The sequence below is a fragment of the Girardinichthys multiradiatus genome, chromosome 7 (assembly GCF_021462225.1).
Source record: "Girardinichthys multiradiatus isolate DD_20200921_A chromosome 7, DD_fGirMul_XY1, whole genome shotgun sequence".
NCBI classification, from domain to species: Eukaryota; Metazoa; Chordata; class Actinopteri; order Cyprinodontiformes; family Goodeidae; genus Girardinichthys; species Girardinichthys multiradiatus.
The window spans coordinates 2,988,146-3,002,721 of NC_061800.1; the positions used below are offsets into that span (position 1 = coordinate 2,988,146).

A 14,576-nucleotide genomic window follows, 5' to 3' on the forward strand; every position below is an offset into this window, starting at 1 on the left:
TGAATTGCATGAGCATGATGATGAGGCACAGGTAGGCAGAATGATCAGGGAAGCAGAGACAATTTAACAGTTTGGTTGGGAATAAGGAGAAGCCATAAACAGAGATCTAACAGGAATAACTCAAAATGTACATAGTACGTAACAAAAGAATAAAACTAGGAAACCAAACACAAAAGCATAAACTAATAAAGCAAGACCCTAATTGCAATAAACAACATGAAGCCAAAGAAAATGCTGATAGAGATTATAAAAAAGTAAATAATATATATACAAACATGTGTAACACTTTGCATGCTGCTGATGGTTGATCTATCATGTTTTTTGTCTGTATGAGCAGACCAGCATGGTGTCGGTGGAAGGTCTGGCCAAACTGGTGGACTCCTCACAGCTAACTGAAGACTTTGAAGGCTCTCTGGACTACAACCATGAAGAGTGGATAGAGCTGAGGGTGTCTCTGGAGGAGTTCATGTCCAACGCTGTTCACCTGCTTTCTAGACTAGAGGACCTTCAGGTACAGAGCTGAGAGATCCAGGTCTAAAACAATTAAAAGCTAATTTTTTTCCAAGATGACAAAGGTTTGTTCGGTCCTACAGGAACTTCTGTCAAAAAAGGACTTTCCTGCAGATGTAGAAGGATCCCGGCAGTTAATAGAGGAGCACACACAGCTAAAGAAAAAGGTAAGAGCTGTATTGGGTTGAAGTGAAATAATATTCTATCCATATACTATAGTCCTTCTTAACACTTCGGCAGGTGCTGAAGGCTCCAGTGGAGGAGTTGGACCGGGAGGGCCAACGATTGCTCCAGTGTATTCGATCCAGTGATGGATTTTCTGGAAGGAACTGCATCTCAGGTTCTGCTGACTTTCAGAGCCTGGTGCCTAAGGTAAGCATCCTACTCCAGGAAAGATCCCCATGAGCTGGGAATAAATCCCCCTTACAGGCTGAGTTCCATCTGGATCATGTTTTACTCTTGAAACAAGTGATAAGATACAAACAATCCTGAATAAAAACTAGAAAGATTGAGATGACCTTGGAAACAGATTGGTGTCTGATTGTCAAACTGATTGATTTCCCAAAAGTGTCAGAAGTTTCTGAAGCAAATCAGGGAGAAAATACAAGGAAAGGTAAAGAATAAAGCAAACATAACTTTTTGATTCATTGCATGTTCGTTAATTAATTTAAATATTTTAAATGCTTGATTACAAGTAAATTCTAGTGAGGTTGGTAAATTCTTACCAACTTCACTAAATAAAAAATAAAATAAAATAAAAAAAGAAATGCAGAATTCCAGCAAGATTTTTGAAAATGTTGAGGTAGATGCAAAGAAAGGCAGATGTTTACGGAAAAGAGGTAAGAACCCTAATGGAAAATTAGCAGATTGTCAACATGCAGCTAAACCAACATTGCTGCATAGATGATCTTAGGAGAAGAGCTGTTTTATGTGTCGCCAGTAAGCAGCCTTTCAACCATTGGTCATATTCCCATCAAACAGTTATTCTTGTCTGGGAAGCGATCTCTTATCTGTCTGCAGCCATGGAGAGTGACAGTCTTCACGATGCTGCTGCTGTGGACACAATGTCATCATCCATATACGGTACCATCCTCCTGTTTTAGTGGGTGTGGCTGAAAGAGCTCTTTTCGTTCCAGAAAAGTGTATTTTATAATAACGTATCTGCTTTGAAAACCAGTGGAAAGGCTAATAGTTACTTATGTTTCAGTGGTTTTAGGTTTTTTGGCTCTTCAACATGATCAAACAGCCCTTTTAAAGCCGTTCTTGTCATGACATAGAATTCTGGTCAAAACTACCATCTATCATTAACCCCACTGTCCAGTGCTGCACATTTACAGATATAACAATAATAGATATAACGCTGGGTCTATTGCAGCATGTTTTGTGCAACAATTTCTGCAATGTAGATTTTTCTTTTCACAGGTGGCCAGTCTGCTAGAAAAGCTCCACTCCACAAGGCAGCACCTCCATCAGATGTGGCATGTCAGGAAGCTGAAACTGGACCAGTGCTTCCAGCTGCGCCTCTTTGAGCAAGATGCTGAGAAAGTGAGTCTCTTGTCAAGAGTTTAACTCCCAGTTGGACTAACTGGATGATTGACTTTACAATGGAGGCTTATTTTTTTAAGATGACACAAAAGAAGTTATGTGATTTAGCCATTGGATCACTTTGCTTCAAATTGCATTCTGGAATATTCCTGGTAAATTAGAAATTATATCTCTGGTGTGTAAAACCCACAGTTAATGCCTTAATAGTCTCTAAAACTTTACTTGAGCAAGAAGAAGTCATGAAATGCGTAGGAGCAAAGATGGCACAGCCTGTTAAACCCTACTTAAGCAGATTCTACTGTACCCTGCTGATAACTGAGACCTGACACAACATGATAATGGAAATCCATAAGAAGTTTATGTAGTTTGTGTGTTTGTGTCTGCATTGTGTCGGTCACACACTTCCACAGACAGACAGGCGTCAGCCGACCTGGTGTACATGCAGCTGCGGTAAATATTTACTGTGAAGCAAACAGGGAGGAAAAACAGCCAGTTTGCCTCACATTGTCACGCTGAGGAACTGTGGGGGTGTAAACACTACTTTACACTTTGGGACTTACTGCTTTGATCCAGCTGGGGAAAGGCGCTAAGTCCTGAACGGGTGGTTTGTTTTGTTGCCAAGGTAACAAAGGCAGATATACTCAATCATAACCATCTTCCCATCTGTCTGAAAAGACTGACATATAGTGCAGCTTGTCTCTAATTGAAATGAGGTGTGTGGTGTCTGTTTTCCTTTGTTTCTTCTGTTCTGACCACAGTGACTGTAACTTTTTACCCACCATCTGGCCTGCAGAATACTTCACGTTATGAGCATTAATCTGAAATGTTTCATCATTCACCAGCTCTCTTAGAGAGTTGATTTCTTTTAAGTGTCACTTCTGTCCACAGTGGTTCTCCAGTGTTTCTCCAGTATTTCCTGCCTTCACAATTTCATTAGTTTTCCTAAAGTCTCACAATGTTCAGCCAGTCATTCTCCTGATATTTCTATGCTTTCACAGTGTTTTACTTTTGTGTATTACAAGCTCAATTCAGATCATAGTTCTGCATGAACTATTAACCTCAACCAGATTAACTCAACTTCCAGTTTTTCCTCCAATATTTCATAATTTTCCTCCAGTATTCTTCTGGTGCGTGTCCGATATTTCCCAGGTGTTTCTTCAGTGTTATCCTAGTACTTCCTTAGGGCTTCCTTAGTATTTCCCCAGGGCGTCTTTAGTACTTCTGCAGTACTTCTCTATTATTTCTCCTGTGTTTCCCTGGAGATTTTCCAGTGTTTCTCCATTGTCTCCCAAGTGGTTTTCGAGTGCAGGCCTGCTGTTTCTCCAGTTCTACCCTGGAGTTTACCATTGCTTATCCAGTGTTTTCCCAGTGTTTCTCCAGTGCTTCCTAGTGATTTGTACTGTGTCTCTTGGAACAGCACTGATGTAGCTCTGTGTGTGTGTGTGTGTGTGTGTTTGTGCAGATGTTTGACTGGATCAGCCACAACAAGGAGGTGTTTCTGCAGAGCCACACAGAGATCGGTCGCAGTTACCAACATGCTGTGGAGCTGCAGACACAACACAACCACTTCGCCATGAACTCTATGGTAGAACATGTCTTCAGGACCTTATTTTGTCCTGCTAATCTATTTCTTCGACTGGTTTAGAAAGGCATGGTTTTATGTTTTTTTCTTCTCTAGTGATGGTGTGTGTTTATAACCTCTTTTAGAGAACAATAGCAAAACTGGAGCCATTGAATTATATACTAAATTTGACATCGAATGTATAAAGATGACAAACTTATGAAAGTGCAAATGTTTTCCACCAGAATGCCTACGTCAACATCAATAGAATCATGTCGGTTGCGAGCCGCTTAGCAGAGGCCGGTCACTATGCTTCCACGCAAATCAAACAGATCTCCAGTCAGCTGGATCAGGACTGGAAAAGTTTTGCTGCTGCACTTGATGAACGCTCTACTATTCTCGCCATGTCTTCTGTCTTCCACCAGAAGGCTGAGCAGGTGAGATCAGTGCTCTTCAACTTCTATTCAGTCTTTTTATATGGTGCCAATTCACAACACATCATGTTGCAAGGAATACATTCCAATTATGTCTATGTAGCACCAGGCAAAGGAAAACTGCTAATCTGAGGTGTTTGTGGAACACACAGAAAGCCTCCTAACTGATATACTGGCTTCTCCATCAGAGCAGGAGCTGCTGATATCTAACTCAATCAGCCTTTACTACAAAAGTGCCCAGAATGCTACATGGAAGTGGAGCATTTTTTTACTGCTTGATTATATTTAATAGATCAAAGTGCTTCACTGCTGATTTCTGGAAGGTTGACATGGAAACTGTTGGGACTGTTCGGTTCCTGCTGGGCCCTTGACATTTGATTCAAGTGTATGTTTGAGTGAAGAGCAGATGAAGGAAAGGAGACATCAGATGAGTGAGATTACAGAGAGGATACATTTTACAGATTTACATAGAGAAACATTAAAGCTCTAAACCACATCCATTATTAGAGAGATGATTTTTAATATTCTTGGTTTAAAATATTCAATCTAGTAAGTTTTGGAGGTGTTGGGATCTGAGAAGACTGATTTATTCTCCTGTTTTGGGCTTGTTTATATTCCTGTTTACATGACCTGCTCATGTGACCAGATTATGTAACGGGGCATTTAAGCATCAGGATTGTCTTCTGCACTATAGGATTTTGTTTTTTGCACAAGAAAGAAAAAAGGTCCTGGTACACAGATGTTTAAATTGTAACACATACTTCTGTGCAATTGCCTCAGGATTATAGCATAAAACACAAGATGTCAATGAGAGATTGCTTATTCAGAGATTTGTGCCTGGTTTTTGATATCCAGTTTTTTAAAGCTTTGACCCATTGATACAGATTTGAGCCAATTGGGATTTCTCTTTAAATACTACAAAATAAAAAGCCTTTGAAATGTGTCTTTCTACCTTTCCTCCAATCAGCAGTCATTGATGTTTAGCAGAGTCAACATCACACTGTGTGAAAACGGGGTTTAACTAATTTAAAAAGACAAATTGATTAGGAGGTGACATAAGATCTTATCTCAACTATTAGCACAATTAGCATGGTTAGCTGCAAACATCAGTCTCCATGTATATTGTATATTGATGTGTGAGGGGTGACAAACTCCAGTCCTCAAGGACCCACGTCCTGCAACTTTTTGATGTGTTCCAGAACCAACACACCTGAATGAAATGGTTAAATTTCCCTATCAGAAGTCAAGTTCTACAGGGTCCAGCTGATGACCTACGTATTTAATCCAGGAGTGCTGAAAGAGAGATTTCTAAAAATTGCAGGACACCGTCCTCCAAGGACAAAAGTTTGAAACCGGTGATGTGGGTCCTGACCCTAACTCTGAGATTTCCAAAATCCTCCCAACATAAAACATGTTCCATAGCAAATGGGTCCTTTTTGTGCACAAAAAACAGGGTACAAATTGACCACAACTGTGGTAAAACAAAACAGCAAAAATGACCAGCACATGTGGAAGTCTAGCTCTCTGTTCTTGCAGCTTGAATGAACAGCTGACATTCCTCTATAGAAAATACAGCTTCATCTTAAATGTCCTACATGTTTCACATTTCTTTTTAATGCATCTTCATATACCTCACTGAGAAAAGCACACATCAGCAAGACTTGATACTCCTACAAATTTTACACCCATTGATAGGAAAAAAGCAGTTGTTTTTGAAGTTTCCAACTGGCTGGTCACAGAGGTCACTGTTAAGCTGAAGTTCATCCATTTCCAGTCTACAGCTAATTTCTCCATTAATGCCAAGCAGCGTCATTTATAACCAGCTGCATAAAAACCTTGACATTCGATAAGAAATTTCAGTTCATTCGTATGGCATATTCCTGAATGATCTGGTTATCAGGGCGGCGGAAAGATCCTCCTCCCCCTAAAAAACTAATTTTTTTATTCTGACCAAAGAGGCATTGAATAGAGCAGTATGCCTCTCTGTGATGACCTAAAATCATTTAGATTTTTAAACAAATTCAACAAACACACATATAGACTCTGTAATTTACTGTTTAAATCTGGTGCTGTAGTTCCTGTCAGAGGTGGAAGCCTGGTGTAAAGTCTGCAGTGAGGGAGGCTTACCATCCGAGATGCAGGAGCTGGAAATCTCCATCCATCGCCACCAGAGCCTGTATGAGCAGGTGACCCAGGCCTACACTGAGGTAAGTCCACCACACAAGCAAGAACCCGGAAACTGTTAATGAGCAACAAACAGCAGAGCTTACTGCTCCACCTTTTGCTTACAGAAGCTTGTTGTCTTTAATGTTTTTAGCGAGAATTGGTGTGTACAACTACACTTGTTCAGCTGCTGTTCATGAACTGAAAGCTACTACAGGGGTTGGACAATGAAACTGAAACACCTTTCATTTTAGTGTGGGAGGTTTCATGGCTAAATTGGACCAGCCTGGTAGCCAGTCTTCATTGATTGCACATTGCACCAGTAAGAGCAGAGTGTGAAGGTTCAATTAGCAGGGTAAGAGCACAGTTTTGCTCAAAATATTGAAATGCACACAACATTATGGGTGACATAATGTTGTGTGACATAAAGTTGTTGGTGCATCTGTGACCAAGACAGCAAGTGTTTGTGATGTATTAAGAGCCACGGCATCCAGGGTAATGTCAGCATACCACCAAGAAGGACGAACCACATCCAACAGGATTAACTGTGGACGCAAGAGGAAGCTGTCTGAAAGGGATGTTCGGGTGCTAACCCGGATTGTATCCAAAAAACATAAAACCACAGCTGCCCAAATCACGGAAGAATTAAATGTGCACCTCAACTCTCCTGTTTCCACCAGAACTGTCCATCGGGAGCTCCACAGGGTCAATAAACACGGCGGGCTGCTATGGCCAAACCTTTGGCCATTCATTCCAATGCCAAACGTCGGTTTCAATGGTGCAAGGAGCGCAAATCTTGGGCTGTGGACAATGTGAAACATGTATTGTTCTCTGATGAGTCCACCTTTACTGTTTTCCCCACATCCGGGAAAGTTACGGTGTGGAGAAGCCCCAAAGAAGCGTACCACCCAGACTGTTGCATGCCCAGAGTGAAGCATGGGGATGGATCAGTGATGGTTTTTGCTGCCATATCATGGCATTCCCTTGGCCCAATACTTGTGCTAGATGGGCGTGTCCCTGCCAAGGACTACCGAACCATTCTTGAGGACCATGTACATCCAATGGTTCAAACATTGTATCCTGAAGGCGGTGCCGTGTATCAGGATGACAATGCACCAATACACACAGCAAGACTGCTGAAAGATTGGTTTGATGAACATGAAAGTGAAGTGGAACATCTCCCATGGCCTGCACAGTCACCAGATCTAAATATTATTGAGCCACTTTGGGGTGTTTTGGAGGAACGAGTCAGGAAACGTTTTCCTCCACCAGTATCACGTAGTGACCTGGCCACTATCCTGCAAGAACAATGGCTTAAAATCCCTCGGACCACTGTGCAGGACTTGTATATGTCATTCCCAAGACGAATTGATGCTGTATTAGCTGCAAAAGGAGGCCCTACACCATACTAATAAATTATTGTGGTCTAAAACCAGGTGTTTCAGTTTCATTGTCCAACCCCTGTAGATGCCAAAACAACACTTTCTCTGAAAACACACTCAATGAAACTTTCTGGAAATACTGTAATGGCTTACTTTTCAATGCCAATCCCAGATTTGTAGTTGATAGAGAACAGTACTGTGCGTCTGTGTTGTCAGTACCGCAGACTGTGATTGGCTGTGATAACAGGGTGGCGATGCTCAGCCGCTGCACTGACCCTTCAAGCTGTCTGAATACACTCCGCTAAATTTAGTTCTGGTGTGCTCCCACTCTTCCCTGTTCTTTTGTTGCTGTCTGCTATTTTCTCTTTAGACAAGCTGTTGCTCAGTTTATGCTTATCTATAAAAAGATAAATCTGTATATATAAAAAGACATGAAATTGTAGGCGCAGATTCAGACTGAGGCAGCTAGATTTGGTTGGACCCTGCTACATTGTTGGTTGTAGGAAGCTTGTAAAAATGACGCTTTTCGGTTCCATGTCTGGACTTGATGCAACTGCTTAACAAGGTAATTGAATTAAACTGCACAAGCCTTAAAAAAATGAAAAAAACCCTTTATTTACTAGAATTATTTTACTACCTCATATTTTGTCTCCTCTTCATTTTAATACTTTCATTAGAAACCAGTCCTGCATTTAGGCTGGCCAAATAAAAATAAATAAACGGTTTACTCGTCCCAGCCGTGGAACACTGGACCAGCTCTATACCCTCTACAGGGTGCTCGAGGGTTCATGGGAGTTTGCCCAACCGGTTCACATGTGTTTTGTGGACCTGGAGAAGGCATTCGACTGTGTCCCTCGTGATGCCCTGTGGGGGGTGCTCCAGGAGTATGGAATCAGGGGCCCTTTATTAGGGGCCATCCGGTCCCTGTACGAGCGGAGCAGGAGTTTGGTCCGCATTGCCGGCACTAAGTCGGACCTGTTCCCAGTGCATGTTGGACTCTGGCAGGGCTGCCCTTTGTCGCCGGTCCTGTTCATAACTTTTATGGACAGGATTTCTAGACGCAGCCAAGGGCCGGAGGGGGTCTGGTTTGGGGACCAGTGGATTTTGTCTCTTCTTTTTGCGGATGACGTGGTCCTGCTGGCCCCCTCTAGCCAAGACCTACAGCATGCGCTGTGGCGGTTCGCAGCCGAGTGTGAAGCGGCTGGGATGAGGATCAGCTCCTCCAAGTCCGAGGCCATGGTACTCGACCGGAAAAGGGTGGCTTGTCCTCTTCAGGTTGGAGGGGAGTTCCTGCCTCAAGTGGAGGAGTTTAAGTATCTCGGGGTCTTGTTCACGAGTGAGGGAAGAATGGAGCGGGAGATCGACAGACGGATCGGTGCAGCTGCCACAGTAATGGGGGCGCTGTGCCGGTCCTTTGTGGTGAAGAGAGAGCTGAGCCGAAAAGCAAAGCTCTCAATTAACCGGTCGGTCTACGTTCCTACCCTCACCTATGGCCATGAACTTTGGGTCATGACCGAAAGAACGAGATCACGGATACAAGCGGCTGAAATGAGCTTCCTCCGTAGGGTGGCCGGGCACTCCCTTAGAGATAGGGTGAGGAGCTCGGCCATCCGGGAGGAGCTCGGAGTAGAGCCGCTGCTCCTCCACATTGAGAGGAGCCAGTTGAGGTGGCTCGGGCATCTATACCGGATGCCTCCTGGACGCCTTCCTCGGGAGGTGTTCCAGGCACCTCCCACCGGGAGGAGGCCCAGGGGACGGCCCAGGACACGCTGGAGGGACTATGTCTCTCGGCTGGCCTGGGAACGCCTTGGGCTCCCCCTGGAGGAGCTGGAGCAGGTGTCTGGAGAGAGGGACGTCTGGGCGTCTCTGCTGAGTCTGCTGCCCCCGCGACCCGGTCCTGGATAAGCGGAAGACGACGAACGAACGAACGAACGAACGAACGGTTTACATGCGTTCAACTGAATTAATTCATACTCAGATTTCACTACTAAAACAACTTAATTCATGCCTAACCCGGAGCTAGCTCTCATCCCTTCATTATTTTCATTACATAAAGTCTAAAATTATATACATCATGATATTCTTTGTCAGTTGGCAGATTGATTATATCTTTATGTGTTTAATTCCCTCTTGTTCTCATTGCTCACATCATTTTCATTTTATAATATTTCAGCTAGGCTGAATTCCCATTGAAGTGTCCAGGAAACAAAATAAGTCAGAGTTTTGCCCATTCAGGATTTGTATTTGTGGTTGTTGTCTCTTTTGAGGCTTTTGCTCCTTTTTAATAAAATCCTGACAGAGTGATGATATAAATTAAAGAGGTCATCTGTGCTTATTGTTTCCGCTATATGCTCGCCTTTACATTAGTCAGAGAGTAAAGTTAGAAGTGTTGCCAAAAGGCATTAAGGTGCATAAAGTTCCTCTGCTTGTTCCTGCTGGACTTGTAATCCCACAGCCTAACTCACTCCCACTCCCACCCACCTAGCAGTCACCATGGTCTCGTCTTGGATGGTAAATGTTGAAACCCGTTTCTGTAGAAAGACCCTAATAGTTTCCTGTAAAAGTTCTGCCTAGAGAAGGTTCACTTGGAAAGAGTGCTGGTTATGAATGATTTTATTTGATCTATTTGTACAACACCAGCCTGATAATTACCGGTTTGTAAATGTAGAATAATTTACTCCAGGATTGATCATTTAATATATTGTGGTTTTTATGTGGGCTGCACGGTGGCGCAGTTGGCAGCACTGTTGCTTTGCAGCAAGAAGGTCCTGGGTTTGATTCCCAACCAGGGATCTTTCTGCATGGAGTTTGCATGTTCTCCCCGTGCATGCGTGGGTTCTCACCGGGTATTCCGGCTTCCTCCCACAGTCCAAAGACATGCCTGTTAGGTTAATTGGTCACTCTAAATTGCCCTTAGGTGTATGAATGAGTGTGTGTATGGTTGTTTGTGTGTTGCCCTGCGATGGACTGGCGACTTGTCCAGGGTGTACCCTGCCTCTCGCCCATAGACTGCTGGAGATAGGCACCAGCTCCCCCGCGACCCACTATGGAATAAGCGGTAGAAAATGACTGACTGACTGACTGGTTTTTATGTTTGTCTAATTCTAAGGTGGACCTAATGATAAGAAACAGTGGAAAGGCTCATTTTGTGTTTTCACAAATAGAATAAAAGTTTCCTAAATCTTGGTTTAAAGCGCTTTTTGCAGCCATAAGCAGCTAGTTCTGGAGGACGTGATCAGGGCCTACTAACGGTGCATACAAGGCAAACAAATTAAGCAGACAGAACATTTACAACAGTACCTCCCCAGACTGGAACTTTGTCCCTCTGAGGCTGAGACCTACTGACTCTGCATGTCTCTTTTACAAATTATCTAAAAACATATCTTTGTGTCACATTAATACACATTTACTTGCTTTACTTCTCTCTGTTCAGCGTAGAATGAACCAGTTCAGGTTTAGTATTTTAAATGTTGATAATACGAGGATTAAATACAGTCCAGATTCAATAAACAAAACTGTGTAATTGCCCTTCAATTTTAATGCAGATGAAGATGTGGAGCTTTAGCATTGTTCACAGCTAACAACCACACAATGCTTACTACTTGTTCATATCTTGTTCTTCACTGTTTCTTTTTTCTACAAAGCACACGTTATAGTGGTGGAGGCTTCCTCAAAGCTGATGTGACCAAGTTTTGTCTGCTTGCTCCACAAGTGGTCTTAGGAATGAAATCTTTCAACCTAGCAGGGCTTATATTAATAAGTTAGATGAATTTCACCAGAGAGTCATTAACAAACATTAACTAGATAAACTTCCTTCTGATGAGAGGTATGTGGCGTGTCAGAAAATCTCATTACACCCTAATCTTTTCAGTTCAATGTTTTTCTTTTGTCCTTCTGAGAAGCATCATTTCTGTGTAACACATCTGTTTATGTGTACAGGTGAGTCAGGATGGGAAAGCTCTCTTGGATGTCCTGCAGAGACCTCTGAGTCCAGGCAACTCTGACTCTCTGACAGCGACGGCTAATTACTCCAAAGCGGTCAGTGGCATTGGATCAGTAGCAAATAACTTCTAAGCATGTTTACATCGAATCTAATCCTGTTTGTGGAACCTTTCAGGTTCACTGCATCCTTGATGTGGTGCATGAAGTTCTTCACCATCAGAGGCGGCTGGAAAACATTTGGCAGCATCGAAAGGTCCGACTGCACCAGAGGCTGCAGCTGTGTGTGTTCCAGCAGGATGTGCAGCAGGTATACACTAACAAAGCTCTGAGTCACCAACATAAAGGATAACATTAGTTCAGTGGACTTGCATGAAATGTGGTTGTTGTAGTCGAGATTATGATTAAGACATTTTTCCCAACTATACTTTAAATCTCTTTTAACAGCCAACCTTCAGTATTTGACACCCAAGGTTTTTAACGTACTGGGATTGGACAATGAAACTGAAACACCTGTCATTTTAGTGTGGGAGGTTTCATGGCTAAATTGGACCAGCCTGGTAGCCAGTCTTCATTGATTGCACATTGTACCAGTAAGAGCAGTGTGAAGGTTCAATTAGTAGGGTAAGAGCACAGTGTTGCTCAAAATATTGAAATGCACACAACATTATGGGTGACATACCAGAATTCAAAAGAGGACAAATTGTTGGTGCAAGTCTTGCTGGCGCATCTGTGACCAAGACAGCAAGTCTTTGTGATGTATTAAGAGCCACGGTATCCAGGGAAATATCAGCATACCACCAAGAAGGACGAACCACATCCAACAGGATTAACTGTGGATACAAGAGGAAGCTATCTGAAAGGGATGTTTGGGTGCTAACCCGGATTGTATCCAAAAAACATAAAACCACAACTGCCCAAATCACAGCAGAATTAAATGTGCACCTCAACTCTCCTGTTTCTATCAGAACTGTCCGTAGGGAGCTCCACAGGGTCAATATACACGGCCGGGCTGCTATAGCCAAACCTTTGGTTACTCATGCCAATGCCAAACGTCAGTTTCAATGGTGCAAGGAGCACAAATCTTGGGCTATGGACAATGTGAAACATGTATTCTTCTCTGATGAATCCACCTTTACTGTTTTCCCCACATCAGGGAGAGTTATGGTGTGGAGAAGCCCCAAAGAAGCATACCACCCAGACTGTTGCATGCCCAGAGTGAAGCATGGATCAGTGATGGTTTGAGCTGCTATATCATGGCATTCCCTTGGACCAATATTTGTGCTAGATGGGCGTGTCACTGCCAAGGACTACCGAACTATTCTTGAGGACCATGTGCATCCAATGGTTCAAACATTGTATCCTAAAGGCGGTGCCGTGTATCAGGATGACAATGCACCAATACACACAGCGAGTCAGGAAACGTTTTCCTCCACCAGTATCACGTAGTGACCTGGCCACTATCCTGCAAGAAGTATGGTTTAAAATCCCTCTGACCACTGTGCAGGACTTGTATATGTCATTCCGAAGACGAATTGATGCTGTATTGGCCGCAAAAGGAGGCCCTACACCATACTAATAAATTATTGTGGTCTAAAACCAGGTGTTTCAGTTTCATTGTCCAACGCCTGTATATTCCAATAATAGTCACTCAATTCTCATAAATTCCTGTTAATTTCCTTGGGAAGCTTCCAAACTTTAGAGCTGTGACAGAGTAGGGTGCTGTAGGGATATTGAGACAATGGCAGATTATTGGCTGTGGCTCCCCCTAAAGGAAATGTAAAAAACTTTGAATATGATTTAAATTTCAAAAAGGAAACCTTTTTGAGTATGGATGTATCAACACAGAACTAACTGATATAATGGTGGGTTTTTAGTATGCATTCTTTGCCAAGGAGACGTGTTGTAAGAAATACAGAGAGGACTTCAGAGGGAGAGGGATGTCTGAATGGAAAGCCCTGTCATTCAATGATCAAACTGCATCTGTTAGTACCATAGTAGTTAAATAACTCTGCCAACAACTCTTCCATCCTATTAAGGATCAGTGTTTGGGACAGTAATGATTTAAGATTCCAACCATATTCTCACTCTCCTCTGTTGATATTGTGATTTTGTTCATCTCTCAGAAAAATCTGAGGACCCGTCTTCCAGCCTAACACAACACAGCACAGTTCTCCTTTTGGATTTGCATTTAGACAGACATCAGAAAAAATTATGATGCAGCCAAGAAAAAAGAGGGAATACTCTACAGCTTTTTGAAAGAAAAAAAACACTCATATCAACATTACCAAAAAAAGAGACTGAATACATTAACCATGTATTTTATTATGGAACCTGGTGACTCTGTGTTAGGAGTCAATCCAAATTAGATAAATATGTGTTCTGTATCATGCAGGTTTTAGACTGGATAGAAAACCACGGTGAAGCTTTCCTCAGCAAACACACAGGTGTTGGGAAATCCCTTCATCGAGCCAGAGCCCTGCAGAAACGGCACGATGACTTTGAAGACGTAGCCCAGGTGAGTCTTGTCTGCGCTCAGTTACTTTTTCCACATAGGGCCAGGTGGCTAAATTTTTTAGCCTACTTCTGTCATGATCCACAGGTGTTTGTGTTTTGGTTTTCTTTTGTGCTTTGATAATTTCCTTGTTGATATTGTGATATGGTCTTGCCCTATTTGTTCATTCCTTTGTGTTTAGTTTAGTTTTTTACTATTGTGTTCTGTTTTTTGTACATTTAGATTTATTTCTCATGGATCTCTGTTTGTCTTTTCCTCTTGGTTTTAAAACATTGTATCTTAGTTCAGCTTCCTCTGTGTTAATTAGTCTTCCTCCTTCAGCTTCTCTACCTTCATTCTGCCACAGCTGTTCCACATTTCCCCTGGTTAGCTCTTCTAGTACATTGTCTCCTGGTGGCCGCCATCCGGGGCCCAGGCCCTGGCAAGCGGCCTCTGCTTAGGGCTTCTTGGGCCTCTGCTTGGGGGGGTGATGTGCCCCGGGGTCTCGGATTTCTGAGTCCATGGTGTAGACGGGTGCCGGTGGGGCT

At 42.8% G+C, this 14,576-nt stretch overlaps 1 protein-coding gene across 3 annotated transcripts in view; it reads left to right on the forward strand.

Moving 5' to 3' along the window:
• kalrna (kalirin RhoGEF kinase a) overlaps nt 1–14,576 on the forward strand; it is a 255,676-nt gene that overhangs the window by 91,384 nt on the left and 149,716 nt on the right. For all 3 annotated transcript variants that reach the window (XM_047369632.1, XM_047369633.1, XM_047369634.1), the window contains exons 5-14: nt 338–511; nt 594–677; nt 751–882; nt 1,933–2,055; nt 3,518–3,640; nt 3,862–4,053; nt 6,126–6,257; nt 11,535–11,633; nt 11,713–11,844; nt 13,930–14,052. In XM_047369632.1, the coding sequence (XP_047225588.1) occupies nt 338–511; nt 594–677; nt 751–882; nt 1,933–2,055; nt 3,518–3,640; nt 3,862–4,053; nt 6,126–6,257; nt 11,535–11,633; nt 11,713–11,844; nt 13,930–14,052 (1,314 nt within the window). The remainder of the gene's footprint in view (nt 1–337; nt 512–593; nt 678–750; nt 883–1,932; nt 2,056–3,517; nt 3,641–3,861; nt 4,054–6,125; nt 6,258–11,534; nt 11,634–11,712; nt 11,845–13,929; nt 14,053–14,576) is intronic.